The sequence below is a fragment of the Miscanthus floridulus genome, chromosome 13 (assembly GCF_019320115.1).
Source record: "Miscanthus floridulus cultivar M001 chromosome 13, ASM1932011v1, whole genome shotgun sequence".
Classification (NCBI taxonomy): Eukaryota; Viridiplantae; Streptophyta; class Magnoliopsida; order Poales; family Poaceae; genus Miscanthus; species Miscanthus floridulus.
In genome coordinates this window covers 22,020,495-22,039,755 of record NC_089592.1, presented here as the reverse complement: position 1 = coordinate 22,039,755, position 19,261 = coordinate 22,020,495, and the positions used below count along the sequence as shown (strand labels likewise).

Sequence of the window (19,261 nt, the reverse complement as noted above, 5' to 3'; positions counted from 1 at the left end):
GTAGGGATTGACTACTGCGTGCAACACAAACATCAAACGAGCGGCTGGCTATCAGTGTTCTAAGGAACTGTAACAATGCATGCCATTATAACATTCACGTACAGAAACAAGCTGTACTCCGGTTGGAAAACCTCTTCGGTCCTGGTTTCCAACCGGGAGCACGACTCTAGGACTAAAGGATCCCCTACTTTAATTCCGGTTTCTCGCCCGGGACTAAAGGTCGGTTGGTAATACCAACCGAGGTTAAAGAGGCCTCCCGGCCTGACCACATGGGCTGGCCCTTTATCACTAAAGGTTTTCTTTTTTTTTTCTATTTTCAATTGATGATTCGTTTTGGTTTTTGAATAGGTTTTCAAATATGCATTCTACGCTGCTAATAATATACGTATTCTACACACTTATAATGTTCGAATATTTTATACAAACTAAAGTATGAAACTAACGTATATATTACATGCATATACATATATTGTACGTTATTTTATGTGTATATATATATATATATATATATATATATATATATATATATATATATATATATATATTACAAATAAAGCTTGCATTGTATATTCTATTATATCCTTGGGATAATAAATTCACTCCATCTGGTTTGACTTCCATGTTTCGTTCATGTCATTGTAGAACTCGCTGGCGGGGTTTAAGACCTGGTCATTAAGAAATCCTGCTATGATCTCTTGAATTGCTTTCAGTTGGTAACGTCGTATGACTTTTTCCTTCAATCATAGAGTCTTCAATAAAAGTTAAAGAAAAAGTATTAATATTAATATATATATATATATATATGTTGGTCACGTGATTACTTATATATATGAGCAATAAAAGAAATTATGAATATATGAATATATTTATATAACATACTTTGAGGATCTCTTTAGGAGTTCTTTTTTAGTACGCCATGATGAACTTGCAAATATAGTATCCGCAGTAGTTGGTCCCCTGTTCTTGCCTCATAATCTACTTTTACGAGAAAAAAGATCTGGTGAATTGAAAGCATGCATGGTGTTAATTGAATTATATATATATATATATATATATATATATATATATATATATATATATATATATATATATATATATATATGTAGCTAGTACTTACTTTGTGTGCGATTACATCCAGTGGCGTTTTGCAATGTTTCATGTGGTATTCCTCAATAAAATTTTTTCAAACACTGCGCCCAATAAAATAAAAAAATTAATTTGGCCTTTAATAATTGTTGCAGTTAAGAGATCAGGGTATATATAGTTGCTAGAGAGACCAAATTACCCTTGGATAATATCTATCATGTCTTAGTACTCTGTTTGCTCTTTTCTTAACAAGTCTAAGATGCAAACCGACTATTGGCCATATCGATGACCATCAATATCAAGTGATTGCTTGCATATGTTTTTATACACAAATATGATCGACATTAACTAGAGTCAACATATATATATATATATATATATATATATATATATATATATATATATATATATATATATATATGTGTGTGTGTGTGTGTGTGTGTGTGATAGCTTAGCTAGTAAGCAAATAATTGAACAAATGTCCATATAATCGACATTAATTATTTAACACTCACTTGAAGTTGTAGGGAAAGAGTATGTCTTTGTTTTGTTGGTTCACTAAGAACCTCATGAGATTTTGTTGATTCACTAAGAACCTCGTGAGATTTTTCTTGAGTTCAGCTTTCCATTCAGGCGAGGGATTAGGGTATTTAAATAAGACATTTGGATCAACGAAACCAACATCAGTATCCTTTCTCTTTCTGAGTTCTGTCATCTCATATCTGCATATATAAAAATATAGTGTGAGGATATATAATTTATATATATACATGTAGCTTTATATATATACATTTTAATAGTAGAAAATAATCACACTTACAGACAATAGCAGCTAATGAGACTTTTGTCGAGAGAGTCCAGGTGGCATAGTTGGTGTAATTCTAAAAACTTGACATATATAACGTCATCGTCACGGAAGTAATGTTGGTTTCTACCTTTGACAGAAACAAAGTTCTCTCCCCGTTCACACGCCGCCATGTACCACTTGTTTAGCAGGTATATTTACGTACCCAGTTCACCTAAGGCCTCAGGGTTGTATAGACTCTTTCTATGTTCAATTTTTTTCCAAGAATCCACTTTCGGAGCAGATGGTCCTTCAGCGAGCACTTGGGCAAGGTCCAAACCAGTATCCTCGTAAAACCGAACCAGGTCTACACTCACTTGAAGTCTAAGTTTGAACCATATTCATTATGAATGACAAGAGGGGGGACTGATTGTTGCGATTGTTGTCCGAGTTGTGCAACACATTTTCCTGCTCTAGTCTTTTTCTGCGCCGTCTCAAATGACTTGGTGAGAGAGCGGTCGTAGTCCAATTTTGGCAGGGTCTTTTTAGATTCCTGCTTTTTTCTGGTCCACCTTCTTTCTTAGAAGATCTGGAGGTAGGTAGAATTACGGTTTCTCCGGGTTCTCCCTCGCTTCTCGTTGCTTTCTTACTTTTTCGAAGAAACTGTTCACATCTTTTTGTACTGTAGTATTTAATTCCTTTTCACTTTTCTCGTAAGATGGTTTTTGGGGAATAACTGGATTAGAGGAGGCTTTCTTCTTTGCCGGCTGGTGGGCTAACGGCTTCGTTTACGGGACAGACCTCTTAGGAGCTGGCTGCTTCTTGGTCATCAAGGTAGGTGGGGCAGCCGTTGGAGACCTCCTTGGAGGCGTTGGAGATCTCCTTGGAGGTGGCGGCGGTGGCGGCGTTGCATAATCATTGCTCAGAGCACTATGATAATCTGGAGATTGAATAATTGGACTTAGGTTGGCGGAGGCCCTGCTGTGTGAGTATAAAAAAGAATAATTAGGTATAAGAAATTGTTATTATTAATCATGCATGTCAATAGAAAATTAGTGAAAAAATTGTTTCGTTCACTTTTATCCGCACCTATTGTCTGGCAGTTAAGGAAGCGGCGGTGGACTAGAGACCCCGGGAATAATGATGTAGCGCTTGCGTCATAGTATGAATGTCTTCTCTGCTTCTCCTAAAGTCTTCTCTCCATCACCTCCTAGAATGTCAAGAGCATCTTCTTTTGGATTTTTAGTAACTCCTCAAATCCCTTGTCAGATACACCATTCTTTACCTTCCATTGCAGCAATTCCAGTGCGATACCCAACTTTTTCTGTCCCGCATCACAAGTTGGGTATAGCAATTTCTTATGATCCTCTAGCATGCGCTCGAACTTGATCTTCTCCTTTTCACTTTCGCATTCTCTTTGTGCGTCACGAATGGCCTGACCAAGATCATCAGTGGGCTCATCTTCTGCCCCTACCTCTTCTTTAGCTTCCCCCATTGCAGTATCATTGAAGGCACCATATTCAGCAATAATGTCATTATCGTCCCATTGTTCTTCTTCACCTTCTTCCATTACAACCCTGGTTTCTCCATGCTTCGTCCAACAAATATAGTTTGGCATAAAACCCGACTTCAATAAGTGTGAATGAAGACTCCTTGAGCTAGCATATTTCTTCAAATTCTTACATATGACACATGGGCAGCACATGAAACCATCGCGTTTGTTTGCCTCGGCCACACGTAAGAAAGAATCCACGCCATCAATGAACTCTTGGAAGTGGCGATCAGCATTGTACATCCAATGCCGGCTCATCTGCATTACATGACATACATACCATATTAAAACCTAGAACATAATTGGTTAATTATACGACATGCATGCCACCACACAAGGTATTAATTTATGAAAGTCTCGCTACAATGTAGACAATCCCAACTACCACTAAAAAACTAAAGCTAAAATGCACTTTAGCATCATAAGGATTTCGCGACTAATCCCAACTAAAACAGACAGATCATGCGTTTGTTCAACATCTATGAGCTTCTTCCGTAGGATCACTGCCTCATCAGCACTGTAGCCGCCTGTGCAAGAGAGTTTTGCACGTGTTCAACATACTCTTTCTCCCAGTACCAGCCTGAACATCCAGTGCCATCCCACTGAAATTAAAACAAAAAAATAGAACTTTAATCACAATCATCATGAAAATAAGTATAAATTAACCATAATCATAAAATGTGACAAAATAACTTACATTGCGATCCGGACACTTGTAGAAGATACGGCCCTTATTGGGACACTTCTTCCTCACCCGGTACTCCATCACAATCTTCTCCTCACACTTGCCGCATGCAATGAGAGGGAGGTCCGGCCTCAGTCGCTTTGGAACCCGATGAGAGGCCAAGGACCCGGAAGCAGTTGCCATCTACTGTCTATACTTATTTTTAATATAATATAAATTTCCCATTTTATAAACAAATAAAATTAAAAAAACTCTAAAATTCTCTATATATCTAAATCATGAAATGTGCTATGCATGCTAGAAATGAAAGCTGAATACTAGTTTTGAATAACTACTTTAACCTTCCTTCATCCAAATATGCAAACTTTAAAGTGATTTTGAGCTTCAATGGCTTATAAATAAAAAAAAACTACCATAAAAAACCACATATATCTAGTCCATAAAATGAGATATGCTACTGATGAAACATGAGAGTATAAAGTTGGTAACCTTTAGAACCGAAGAATCGATAGAGGAATCGAAGAAATCTTGTGATTACCAGTGATGAGGAAGAAGAGATGTCGGCGATGAAGCAAGAACACTGAGCTCGAAGTGGCTCGAGCTCAGGAAGGAAGAAGAGGTATATAGGAGGGGACCTTTAGTCTCGGTTGAAGACAGCAACCGGGACTAAATGTCCCTTTCTAGTCCCGGACGGAGCCTCCAGCCGGGAGTAGACTTTTACTCCTAGTTGGAGGGACCAATCGGGAGTAAAAGTTACCCTTTAGTCCCGGTTGGTGGCTTCAATCGGGACTAAAGGTCCCCTGCAGCAAAAGCCTGCCGCAGTAGCCGTTGGACAGTGACCTTTAGTCCCGGTTAGAGATACCAACCGGGACTAAAGGTTTCTCTAGTCCCGGGCGCGAAAAATACCGGGACTAAAGCCAAATTTCGAAGTGGATCAAAAGTCGTTTCTCTACTAGTGATTTAATTATTCAGTTCTGATAAAAATTGGCAGGAAGGAAGAACAAGGTAGATATTTTTGAGAAAAAAACTAGGAACATCATGCAAACCCATTTGTTAGAAAATTAAATTTGGCCAACAGAACATGCATACCAAAAAAAAAATCCTAACAACATTAGCGTAATGACACCTTCAAGTAAAAAAAAATAATAATGACACTTCCAAGCAATTTAAGGACCTTGATTTATATTTTTTAGGGAATAGATCCTTAATATATGTTATGTGCCTACAGTGTTATGCTGGAATTGTTGAAAGCGCAATTGCTACATCCAGTAAATGACATGATTCTGATTTATGAAATTAAACCATAGGAGTTCAGACTTAGAATAATGCCAAAAAAAAAGCTAAAGTCTAGAGCAATTCTAGACGGCGAAGCAAATACATATCCAATTAAGTTTCTTTTCCGAACACACAAACTCAGAGCGCATGGTATTGCCAACCAGCAGTATAACCAGCTACACCAGTTTGGTAACCCATATTATTGGTTCGTCAATCAAGCATACAAACAACACTAATATAGCACCAGGACATCACACAACACTATCCTCCACCACCGCAGCATGATGATCTAGCTCCACGCAGGGCCAGAGCACTAGAGCAGTACCCATCATCCATCACATGTACCGATGTACGTGCTACTCCTTTCGACACTCAACAATCACTAGAAATATCAGATATACGGCAGTGAACAACATGTGGATAAATGATTTTACCTACTCAGTTCGTATGAACACAGCCCGAATCATCCGCTAAGCTAAGCTGATGGTGTAGCGGAGATGGTGTAGCGATTGCGCAAGCCCTCAATACTCCTCTCCACGGACTTCGCCATCTCAGGGATGGTCACCTTGCACACTGGTCGCCACCACCAAAGTTAGAACAAAACATGTTTGTTGAAGAGAAACACATGGAACTGAACTGAAATTCAGATAATATGTTGTTTCCGTCTGCAAAGTACCACGAGATGTGGATGCCTGCACCTCAGCCACGAACTTCTTGTACGAGGTCTGCGATTCACGGAAAGCACCAGAAAATTCAGAATTCAGATCAACAAGCGACCAATCAATAACAGAGTCAGTTACGTCTATGACGAACAGCAATAGGAAACGCATGCAAGGAACGAGATCGGGGGTACCTTCACCAACTCGGCATGCTCGGCGATCTTGTCGGCCATCTTCTTCTGCTCCTTGTCCACTTCATCCGCCAGCTGCAGGCAGCCATGGGACTGCATCTGAGCGCAGGGTTTAATCCCACATCGTGTAGCGATGGTGGGGAGCACAACCTATAAGGCGGGAGAACCCTCACCTATCAGACTAGTCTTTTGGGTTGAGTAAGGCCCAAAGGCCTTATATGTTGTCAGCTCCGGTGGACCTAGGACCTGTGGGAGCGCAGGCTCGTGGTAACGAGCCGGGCCGGCTGTAAGCCAGCTCCAAGATCGTGAACTCGGTGGTCACCACCGGTTTCAACATCGCCGTGGAGCGCGTCGAGGCGGCGCTTCAGGGAGTCGAGGTGGGACGCGGCGAGGCTCCTCAGGTCTCCGATGGTGGACGTGGCAGCAGGGGAGACGAGGGGCGTAGAATTCCTGGTCCCGGGTTTCGCCGGCAGAGACGAGGGCGAGAGGCGGAAGCTGAGGTCGGCAGGGGACGGCGTGCGGCACGCGGAAGGCGAGGAGACGCCGGAGGAGAGCAGGGAGATGGGGCTGGGCGTCACCACCTTAGGCTTGGCCCTGGACCTGGCAGCTGGGCTTGGCCTTCGGTTTCGGCTTGGAGGAGGCTGCGGTGGTGGCAGCTCTCGGCCTCGCCATGGCCGACTCGGGCTCTACTGTGATCCTGTCTCTTCGTGGGCAGAAACATTGAAATTTGAACGGTGAACGGTGAGGGAAACCAGCACGCTTTTGGGCGTGTGTTGGAGCGCTGGCCCGTCGGCATGGCAATGCATTTTGGTCCCCTCTGCCTGGCTCCAGGGAAACGCTCCCCCCCTTCATTTTTCTAGGGCATGGCCGCGCGCGGCTCCTCTCAGGCAATTTTAGGGCGATGGGTGGCGGCGGCGGGTGGCTTGCGCGAGAAGTGTGAAATCTCCGTTGTTCACTTCGCGTTTGCTCCATCCAGCACCCCGAGGTGAAATCCACCCCCAATAGATCTACTCTTTGCTTTGGATGATGCTAGGGTTTCATTGTACTTGTTCAAGGTGCGGTCTTTGTGGCTTATCTGAGCTTTTGGTGCCGGTTGCTTTGTTATGCGATGTTGGATTTAGGGTTTGCCTTCAACTGTTGTTACTTCATTATGATTTCATGTTGTTTGTTTACATGTTCTTATGGTCGATGATGATGTCCATAGAACTGGGAGGCATGTTGTATCATGCAGTCGTGCCACATTTTTTTGTTGAATGATTACACATCCATGTTGAGGCTAGCTAGGTCAATTGAACTGTGTTTGTCTTGAATGTTCATGCATGTAGATGGATCCGACCCAAAACCATGAGCTGATGGCCAATCAAGCTGCTACCTTGGTAGTTGTTATGGTGTCTTATGTTGTGACTAGGCTTAGGAGGTCTAGGCCTGAACCAGACCCACTGTTGTATCATCTTAGGAGTGATGCTGAGCAGCATAGGAAGCAAACCCTGCAAGCCATTTACAACTCTACAAATGCAGAGTGTCTGTCCATGTTAAGGATGACCAAAGCTCATTTTTATGCTTTGTGTAACCTGTTTAGAAATAGGGGCCTTGTAGCAGAAAAGGTTGGGTGCACAGTTGAGGAGCAGGTTGCTATGTTTCTCCATGTAGTTGGACACAACCAAAGGTTTAGGGTGGTTCACCAATCCTTTAGGAGGTCAATTGAGACTGTCCATAGGCACTTCCACCAGATTTTGTACGTTGTTGGTGAGCTTAGAAGTGAAATGATTAAGCCTCCTACAAATGGTATACAACAAAAATCCTTGGGAGCCATAGATGGAACCCTTACATGCAGGTAACTGTAAATTTCACTATTAATCCTTAAGTCACTGTAGGTGTGAACCAATGCATTTATCCCACTTACACCTTTTTAAGGACTGTATTGGTGCCATTGATGGCACCCATGTGTTGGCTAGAGTGCCTAGACACATGCAGCAGACTTTCAGGGGTAGGAAATCAAACCCCACACAAAATGTGATGGCTACTGTGGACTTTGACCTGAAGTTCACTTATGTATTGGTTGGCTGGGAGGGCTCAGCACATGATGCCCTCATCCTTGCTGATGCCATTGAGAGAAATGATGGGTTCATTGTGCCTGAAAGTAACTAAAACCAACTGTCTACTGAACTTATGTCCTTACCATGTCATAGATATTCACCAAGAACATCTTTGGTGCACTTGTAGGTAAATTCTACCTTGTAGATGCAGGGTATGCCTGCCGCAGTGGCTTCCTCCCTCCCTACAAGGGGGTGAGGTACCATCTGTCTGAGTATGGCAACAGAAACCACCGAACCAATGCAAGAGAATTGTTCAACTTGAGACATTCCTCACTTAGGGTCACAATTGAGAGGGCTTTTGGGGCTTTGAAGAACAGGTTTCGTATTTTAGATAACAATCCATTCCACCCTTACAAGACACATGTCAAGCTTGTGCTAGCCTGTTGCATTCTTCACAACTAGATTCTAGGCTTTGGCATGGACCAAGTAGTTCCATCAGAGGACTAGTTGCCACCAAACTAGCCTAATTCTCAGCCTATCCATGAGCTGTTGTCTCAAGACTCTAATGTCATGTCCACTAGGAGGGATGCCATCTATAATGCAATGTGGGAGGGTAGGGGTACCTCTAGGACCTAATTCATGCATGTTTATTCTTGTATAAATAGTTTGTTGGCCCTAGCATGGAACTGTTGGTTTGTGTACTTCTGTTGTAATAATTATTGGACAAGGCTGAGGACCAATGAGCTTTACTATTGCTTATTGTTCTTTACTATTATGGTTTTATGGATTTCATTGGTTAACTAAATAGGATAGCTTCAGCTCCTGTTGAGGGTGGGTTTATGGCTGCTGTTGAGGTTGTTGGGGCTGAAGTAGCTCCTGTTGCTGATGTTGCTACTGCTGTAGCACCAGTGGCTGGGCCCATGAGATGGAATAGCAACACCTCTGGGTTTGTGCTTAGGAGGATGGCCTAGTTACTTAGTGATGGCCCTAGGCCTGACAAGGTGTTTAAGGACAAGGATGTTAACCTTGTAGCCAAGTGTCTTAAGGAGTACAGTGGGGATGCAGTGAGCCCAACTCAGGTGTACAACCACTTGAGGAAGTAGAGGCAAAAGTGGTCTAGGATCTATAAGCTCAAAGATCTTAGTGGTGCCATCTAGGATAATGATGTCAATGCAATCATGCTTGATGGGGAGCACTACCTAGGACACTGCAAGGTAGAACACTTGAGTTGCTAACCATGCCACTTTGTCTTACCTATCTTACCTCATCTGCAGCTGTATCCCCTACTATAGGACCGCCCTAAGGATGCAAAGTTCTTTAACTATCCTATAAGGTTCTACACTGAGATAGTACAGCTGCTAAGGTTTGCACTTGGTTCTAGTGAGGCCCTTAGGGTGAACTAGGATGATAGTACAGCTGCTAAGGTTGAGGGCTCTGTCTTCCACCATGTCCCTAAGGACAAGACCCACGCTGAGGTTGGTGAGGGCAGCAAGGCCATAGAGTAGCTGCATTCTACTATGGGTAGGAAGAGGGAGAGAGGGAACTTCACTAAGGATGAGATGATATTGCTGACCAACATGTCTGATGTTGTGAACAATGTTGCCAATGCACTTAGGGAGACAGGTGCTGCACATGTGGACCCTGACCTCTATCTTGCAGTCATGGAGATGGCTGAAGCCCTCATTGTTGCCTACACCTATCTGCTGGAAAACAAGGCCATTGCCACAGGCTTTGTCAAGATGGCAATCAGCCATAGGGATATTTGGTTGAGGAACTACCTTGCCAAGAACTACTATATGTAGTTCTGTCCAATTAGGACAGCAAGGCAAATAGGAGGTTGATTGTTGAGATGTATAGTTCCTCCACCTCCCTCACCCACTATCTTACCTTTTGTACACCTAGGTGTAGCTTTTGTGCAGCTTAGTTGTGAAAGATCCTAATATGGCTAGAGGGGGTGAATAGCCTATTTAAAATCTACAAGATCACAAGAGCAATTTGGTTAGTATGACAATTAGCGAAATGCAAACTTGCTCTAGCACTACAAGGGTTGTAAGCCACCTATCCAATAATTCTAGTTGCTATAATCACTAGGCACATAAGGGGCTATGTTGCTACTCTCTAAGAGCTCTTAAACTTGCTACACTAAAGAGCTCCACTAGATGAACTTAAGCTACAATGCAAGCTCTCAATTCTAGCTACACTAAAGAGCATGCTTCAACTAGTTTACGAGAAAGTAAATGAGTGAGCGAGGTGATTATACCACAGTATAGAGGAGTGAACCAATCACAAGATGAATACCAATTCAATTATGGGAGAATACCAAAAGGCAAGAGACAACCGATTTTTCTCCCGAGGTTCACGTGCTTGCCGGCACGCTAGTCCCCATTGTGTCGACCAACACTTGGTAGTTTGGTGGCTAATAGGTATCACACACCTAGCCCACCACAAGAGACGCCACAAGAACCTACCCACAAGTGAGGTAACGCAATAGCATGAGCAATTTACTAGAGCTACCTTGAGGCTTTTCACTGGGAAAGGTGCAAGAACCCTCACAATCACCTGAGCCAGCCACGAACAATCACCAACTTGTGCCGAAGTTCCTTAGCTGCTCCAAGCCATCTAGGTGGCGGCAACCACTAAGAGAAACAAGAAATCCACAGCCACAACGATTCTCAAGTGCCACTAGATGCAATCACTCAAGCAAATGCACTAGGAATCACTCTCAATCTCACTATGATGATGAATCAAGGATGGAGATGAGTGGGAGGTGTTTGCTTAAGCTCACAAGGATGTCAAGTATGTCAAAGTGCCAAGAGAGTGAGCCCCAAGTTGACCAAACACTATATATAGGCACCCCCAATGAAATAGAGCTATTGTGCTCAAAGGGGTGCCTCTACACACTGACTGGACACACCGGTCGCGATGACCGGACGCACCGCGCCAGCATCCGGTCGCTCAGATGTAGCCACGTGTCCACCATGTTTAAACCTCAGCCGATCGATCTCAATGGTCAACACTCAGTCACTCGTGTGTTAAGTGACGACCGGACTCAACGTTAGAAATGACCGAACGCTCTTCTTCCAGGGTTCGGTCAACTCTAGTAAGGTTCTAGAGAGCTATTTTGTTGATCGGAAGTGTCAGGTTGCAAGCGACCTGACGCGCCCCAGCGTCCGGTCAGTACTTAGTTTTTCTCCTGAGAACTCATGACCCTTACACCACCATACGTCATGGTGACCGAATGCACCCCCTGTGTGTCTGGTCACGCTGCCTCTATAGCGTCCGGTCATGAGGCCAAATGCCACCTCTTCTATGTTGCCTTACCCGACGCGCCCGGGGTTAGTCTGGTCACCCCAGCGCCTAAGTCCGGTCACTGCTGTCTTCTCCATTTTCTTTTTCTATCTCCATGACCACTTCACCCTTGCTTCCAACTTGCTAACCACAAAGTGTAGAACTTATGTGCATGTGTGTTAGCATTTTACAAGGGTCACATGTTAGTGCACTAGGTTCCTAAATGTATATGCAAGAATTATGTCACCTAGTGGCACTTGATAAACCGTTTAGCCAAAGATCTCCCCTCTTTATAGTACGACTATTGATCCTAGGCCACTCACACCCTCTATGGTGTCTTGAGTGTGAAACAAAAATGGCTCCTATCAATATACCTTTGCCTTGAGCCCATTTTTGTTTTTCTCTTTCTTCTTTTCCAAATGTGAAGCACTTGATCATCTCTTTTGTGGCTATCACCTTCACCATGACCATAATCTAGCTTCACCACTTGGATTGGACCATCTTATCTAATTCACACACTTAGATCAAAGGTTAGTCCTAGGTTTCATCAATTATCCAAAACCAAACCTAAAGCTTTTGAAAGGATCTAACAATGCCTAGAGGGGGGGGTGAATAGGCATATCTAAAAATTAACTGCAAATGTTGAGTTCAAATTTGTCAGTCAATGTCGAAAGTCTCGGTGTTTGGGTCAGAACTCCCGACATCGTCAGAAGTTTTGGCACAAACATCAGTAGTCCCGACGCCTACGTGAATGACAAAAGCAGTGCCAAATTTAACTTTGCGGATAAATAATCTTACAACCCCACTTCCTAGTGGTTTGGTGAAGATGTTGGATCACTCCCTTGACACCGTAATGCCTCCAAACCGTAGATCGAGTCCAAACCCTAAAATGAAGTTCAAGAGAGAGAGACAAACAAATACAAGTAGTCTCTAGCAATCACAACAACAAGCACACGGGACACAAAGATTTATCTCAAGGTTCGGTAACCCCATAAAGAAGCTCCTACGTCCTCGTTGTTGAGGTGACCACAAAGGTCGGAGTCTATTCCACCTCCTTACCTCTCTCAAAGCGACCACAAAGGTCACTTGAGCTTTCCACTAAGAAATCAAAGGGTAATACAAACTTCCCAAGGCTCTTCCACAAGATGGAAGCTCTTGGGCAACGTCTAGCTGGCTAGGGGTAAAGCCCCAAGAGTAATAGACGAAAAAACAACCGTCTTAACGAAGAAATCAAGTGCTCAAGCTTTCCAAAGTGATTCTCTCACTTAATCCACTCTCCTTTCACTAAAAACCCTAGGGGAATCAAAGATTGGAGCAAAGGAGGGAGGAGAGGGGTGCTCTTGTTGCTTGGGAGCTATTAGAATCAAGTTGGGTCAACTGTGAATGAGTCCATAATGGTTAGAAGTGAAGAGAGGGGTATTTATACTCTTAGTAGAAATCTAACCGTTTAGATCTACGTCGTAAGTTCCAGCGCAGATCTTGGGACTTCTGATGTTAATAGAAAGCACTGTTCACACAGGGTCAGAAGTCCACACATGCAAGTCAATGTTGGAACTCCTGACAAACATCGGGACTTCCGACGGTCGGGACTCCCGACGTACGTCGAGACTTCCGACATGCGCAGTCAGTCAATCAGTAAAGCTCTAGGTGTCGGGACTCCCGACAAGGTCTAGGACTTCCGATGTACATCAGGACTTCCGATGGGCGTAGACAGCCAGCTAGCAGAACCACAGGTGTTGGGACTTCTGACTGTTGGGAGTTCTGACTCACGTTGGGATTTCCGACGTCCACAGTCACCGCACAGGCTAAGTTTCGGCATGAGTCGTGACTTTCGGCGGTCGAGAGTTCTGGCTTATGTCGAGACTTTCGACATCGACAGTTATAGAAAAATAATCTACGTGCTCGTGGACTGCTAGAGTGTCTCTCTTTTGATTTTATTTTTATGCTTGAGCACTCTATCTTCCTCAGACCAACTAAGTTTTCATCCCTCTTTATAGTGCGGTGGATCCTAAACTCAAAAACAAAAATAAAACCTTTGGAGAGCATTTTGAGTTCGTCTGCCTTTACAACTTCAAGAATTGAGGGATACCATTTCATCTTTATCAACTCTATCAATCTTTCATGAGACTAATAGCTACGACATATCTTATTAAGATCACATTAGTCCCAAATTTGGATGTCATCAATACAAGAAAACCCACATAGGGGGCAAATGCACTTTCAATCTCCCCCTTTTTGGTAATTGATGACAACCAACTTAGGCATGTATAAGAATGAAAGATTTTAAAGCTTTTGAACCCCAAAATTTATGAAGAGCTCCCCCTTTGATGTATGCATGAATTTGAATTTCAATTAGAATCATCTATACATGATTTACATACATCTGGACAAAAGCTCCCCCTAAATTTTACAATTCATGGGGTGCAACAAGTGTGTGTGAACAAATAGATATCCGTGAAAAGAAATGCAATATGACATGTTATTTCACACAACAAGTAAAAAGGAGTATGATGGCCAAGATTTCAAAGTAAAAACTTGAAGCAACACATGGCCATCCAAAAACCATTCACCATCACAAGTAGAGACAAGCACAAGCTAATAAGATAGATAAAAAACATTACTTATCGTACAATCATTCATCACAAACACATATATATAGATGTCCATCACAAGCTAGCCACCACATGACTTAGTGCATACAAGCTAAAAGTTTTAAAGTCTCAAAAGTAAATAACTAACTAACTTATTACAAGATATCAAAGCCTAACACTCCCCCTTTGTCAACAAGTGCCAAAAGTGGTAGGCCGCATGAAAAAACAACTTCTCTTCCTCGTAGTCATCATCCTCATCTTGGTCACCATCATCATCACCTCCATCGTTGTCTTCATCATCATCATCCTCTATGTATTCCTTATCCTCTTCAGTCACCTTGCCCTTGCCATGAGGGCGAGAAGTCGCATCAGCTTCATATGCCGCACAAGCCTCATCATATAGAACCAACGGATCATGGGAAGGCACAAACGGCTTCGGAGGAGAAGACACAATCCCTACGTGCTATTCCAACTGGTAGAGCCGCTCTTCCATATCGTGCTCACGTTGAGCACTAGCACAACACTGTCCAAACATGTATGTCATGAGGAACTTGAATTTGCTTGGCTTCTTACCCAAGGAGGAAGAAGATAGGGCCTCGGCACTAGAAGATCGAGCAGTAGTAGCAGGTGGTGAAGCACCATGGATGTCTTGTTGGAGATCTTTAGGAGATTGTGCTGAGTGTCTATGGGGAACCGAATGCCGGACACTTGCTCAATGACATGCATAATGTATGGTGCATAGGGAAGGTGCTTCACCGGATCCTCAATAGCATCATGTATCTTGTTCTAAATGTATCTGCTGATGGAAAATTTCTAAAACTCATCTCCAAATCGCTGAAGCACCTTCTGAGAATCATCATGAAGGAAGGTGGAGTCACCTCGCTTCGGATACAAGATCTATCTCAGAATGTTATTAAGGACATAGTAATAGGGCTTCAGATATGTTGTCTGTCCATCAGTTACATGTCCATCAAGATACATATGTTGGTACTCCTCCAAAGCGACATCCTCATACTCAGTCAATTTAGATGCAGTGTGGTCGGCCTAACTCAAACCAAGAAGGTGAGAGAAAGTGATGAAGTCCACCTTATAGTGCTTGCCTTCAGTGGTCCAATGAACAATGTCAATAGCACCAGTAGGGTCTTGCTCATGATGATAGGAAGCATAAAACTAACAAATAAGCTCATTGTTCCAATGCTTCCTAAACTCTAGCAGGTAGGACAGCCCCATTGAGTGAATATCATGAACCATCTACTCCAGCTCAGGCTCCTTATACTTACCAAGAGAGTATGCATCAATGCACTTCATCTGAAGGACCGGTGGCTCCCTCTTCTTCAAAAACTTCAGATAGAGAATGGAATCATAAAAGTCATAATGGAATGGGTGCCAGAAATGATACTCAAGCTGTAGATCCTTCTCATCCTCATCATAAAGGTTCCTTCCTCTCATGGACTAGATGTCCTTAACTCGGTGATGATAGTCCACTGGTAGAGGAGGAGTCTAGCCACCAGCAGGATTTAGAGCCATGGCGGGCTCCCACATGATCGGCGAAATGCCCAGGAAGGGAACGAGTGCAGAGATGAAGCCCATGCTGCAAGTCGAGGTATGAGTCGGTGTAGCAGCAATGGTGCGATCAGCACGCTCAAGAGCTTCTTCTTCGGCATCAATAATCAGAACATCCCCAACAAAGGTCGGAGCAGGAGGAGCGACAATAGAGGATCCTTGATCGTCACAGCGACAGGCAGCATGGGAACCACCAGTAGTAGCATGGGGACCACCAGCACCAGCATGAGGATATGCCACTTTAGTGCGGCCAGACGGCTTGGGGACAGCGGCACGATCTTGGTTCTTCTTAGATCGCTTTTTCTTATGACGCGAGGGACTGCCACCATCCATGACTATGAAGAACACGAAGTGGAACTGAGAAATAATACAACAAGACACGAACAAACATTGAGAATTGAAGAAACATGAATGGAGTGGTAACCCTAGGGTCAGGAGTCCCGGCCGAAGTCAGGACTTCCGATAGCCAGGAGTTCCGATGGTCGGAACCTCCGACGGTCATCGGGACCTCCGATGCACATGGTGACCATCCCATTCACATTCATACAAGGAGGATAGAGGATTAGAGAGGAAGAAAGAATAGAGGCAAATCGCAAGGTACATTGCATTAGGGTTAGGGCGCCATGGTAGTACCTTGAATCAAGGAAAGAGGAGATGGAGAAAGATGAAATCATAGTCCACGAACAAATTGACGATCCCGAGCACCACCACGAACGGAATCCCCACCACACCACCGAGCCAAGGAAGGAGATCAAAACATGGACGGTGGTCGGAAGAGCCGGCAGGACTCCTAACAGCGCAACCAAAAGGAAGGGTAGCCGGAACCTCCAGCAGGCTAGAGCCGCTAACAGGGCGTGATAGCACGAGGAGCGAGGAAGGGCAGGGGCGGTGCGTGGAAGGGCTAGGGAGGCACGAGGATAGGGATGGCGATGGGAGTGTAGGGATGGAGAGAGTAACCGTAGTAAAAGGGACTAGGCCAGTTATAAATGAGTAAGTGAAACAATGCGGCGCGGTCAAAAACTCAGATCTGCGTCGGGACTCCCGACGGTCGAGAGTTCCGGTGCGAGCCGTGACTTCCGGCCATCGGGAGTTCCTGACCTACGTCGGGACTTCTGACATAGGGAAACTTAAAAACACCTCAGCCTGCACTCACTCTACCTTGTGGGGCAAAAATATGATGGACACTTACATTTTCACAAGTGACTAGATTTCATTCAACCAGCAGAAAGCAATAGTCACTCATGAAAATTATGAAATAGATTTTGAAAGTGTCACACAATAGTTTCTTAATTCTTTTCTCCTAACTAGATCAAACAAAATGTGTGTGCAAGGGATCAAGCCACATTACGAGAATCAATGATATTTAGTTCACTCCTCAAAGCACAAAATCTTGACTCATCTAGGGGCTTTGTGAAGATATCAGCTAATTGCTTTTTGGTGCTCACATGATGAATGGTGATATCTCCTTTGGCTTTGTGGTCTCTCAAAAAATGATGCCGGATGTCTATATGCTTTGTTTGAGAGTGGTTTACAGGGTTGTTTGCCAACTTAATGGCACTCTCCTTGTCACACAAAAGTGGAATCTTGGTTAACTCACATCCAAAGTCCTTTAATGTTTGCTTCATCCAAAGTAGTTGGGCACAGCAAGCACCGACCGCCACATACTCAGCTTCGGCGATGGACAAAGCAACATAATTTTGCTTCTTAGAGCTCTAAGACACCAAGGATCGATCAATAAATTGGCAAGTCTCGATAGTACTCTTTTGAGTTACTTTGCAACTGGCATAATCCGAATTAGAATAGCCAAGTAACTCAAAAGTGGAGCCCTTAGGATACCACAAGCCAAGATTAGGAGTGTGCACTAAATACCGAAAAATTCTCTTAACGGCCATCAAATGACATTCTTTCGGATTAGCTTGAAATCTTGCACACATGCACATGTTAAGCATAATATCAGGCCTAGATGCACAAAGGTAAAGAAGTGAGCCAATCATGGAGTGATATACCTTTTGATCGATGTCCTTTCCTCCTTGATCAAGATCAAGATGTCCATTGGTTGGCATGGGTATCTTGATGGGCTTGGGCTTGTCCAAGTTAAACTTTTTCAACATGTCGTTGGTGTACTTAGTTTGACTTATGAACGTGCCATCCTTGAGTTGCTTGATTTGAAATCCAAGGAAGAACTTCAACTCTCCCATCATGGACATCTCGAACCTATTTGTCATTGTCCTACTAAATTCCTCACAAAAAGCCACATTAGTACTACCAAATATTATGTCATTGACATATATTTGGCAAACAAAGATATCATTATTGACTTTGTGAGTAAACAAAGTAGCATCAGCCTTTCCTATCTCAAAACCTTGTTTGAGTAGGAAATCCTTTAAGCAATCATACCAAGCTCTAGGGGCTTGTTTAAGCCCATAGAGCGCCTTGTCGAGCTTGTAGACATGGTTTGGATACTTGGGGTCTTCAAAGCCTGGTGGTTGCTCTACATACACCAACTCAGATAGGGGGCCATTGAGAAATGCAATCTTCACGTCCATTTGATAAAGCTTGAAGTCATGATGGGCGGCATAGGCAAGTAGAATGCAAATTGATTATAGCCTAGACACCGGTGCATAGGTCTCCCCAAAATCCAAGCCTTCAATTTGAGTGAATCCTTGAGCCACCAACCTTGCCTTGTTCCTTGTTACCACACCATGCTCATCTTGCTTGTTGTGGAAGACCCACTTGGTTCCAATCACATTTTGCTTGGGCCTTTCCACCAAGGATCAGACTTCATTTTGAGTGAAGTTGTTCAACTCCTCTTGCATGGCTATCATCCAATCTGGATCATCAAGTGCCTCTTTCACCCTACAAGGTTCCAAAGGAGAAACAAATGAGTAATATTAACAAAAACTTGCTAAATGGGAATATGTAGTTACCCCTCATTGAATGCTCCCCAATATGTTATCAACGGGATGATCCCGTCGAATGGATCGATGCACTCTAGGATGTGGCACTTGAGTTGATCTTTGGATAGGGCTATCATCATCATCATCATCATGGTCACGATAGATTGGAGGATCACAATCATGAGCTTGTGGAGGGTTGACTTCACTTCTTTCTTCATTGTTGAGTTGAGGTTGAGCTTGCTCATTGTTGACACCATCTTCATGAGAATGACCTTGTGCTTCATTTGATCTCCCATCTTGATTATTTCTTGTTGCAGAAGCCTCACCATGTTCATTGGATGAAACATGATGAATGGTTGGATCAAGATCATCATGCACAACATAGTCTTCATCTTTGTCTTTGACGGGCTTTACTTCACCAATGGCAAGCTTCTTGATTGCATTATGTGTAGCATCTTCATTACCTACAATCTCAACATTGACTTGCTCTTTTTGAGAGCCATTGGTTTCATCAAAAGTCACGCCTACCACGATTTCAATCAAACCGGTGGTTTTATTGAAAACATGATATCCATGTTCGTTAGTACCATAACCAAGCATGAAACCTTCATCAACCTTTGGTGCAAACTTAGAGCTTTTGGATTTCTTGTTAAG

At 43.4% G+C, this 19,261-nt stretch overlaps 1 protein-coding gene and 1 pseudogene across 1 annotated transcript in view; both read right to left on the bottom strand.

The window, feature by feature from the left end:
* Positions 1-5,857: 5,857 nt before the first annotated feature.
* Positions 5,858-6,904, bottom strand: LOC136499254 (uncharacterized; annotated as a pseudogene).
* An 8,743-nt stretch (positions 6,905-15,647) lies between these two features.
* LOC136499571 (helicase-like transcription factor CHR27) overlaps positions 15,648-19,261 on the bottom strand; it is a 75,423-nt gene continuing 71,809 nt past the window's right edge. The window contains exon 7 of the mRNA XM_066495175.1: positions 15,648-16,067. Within this exon, the coding sequence (XP_066351272.1) occupies positions 15,648-16,067 (420 nt within the window). The remainder of the gene's footprint in view (positions 16,068-19,261) is intronic.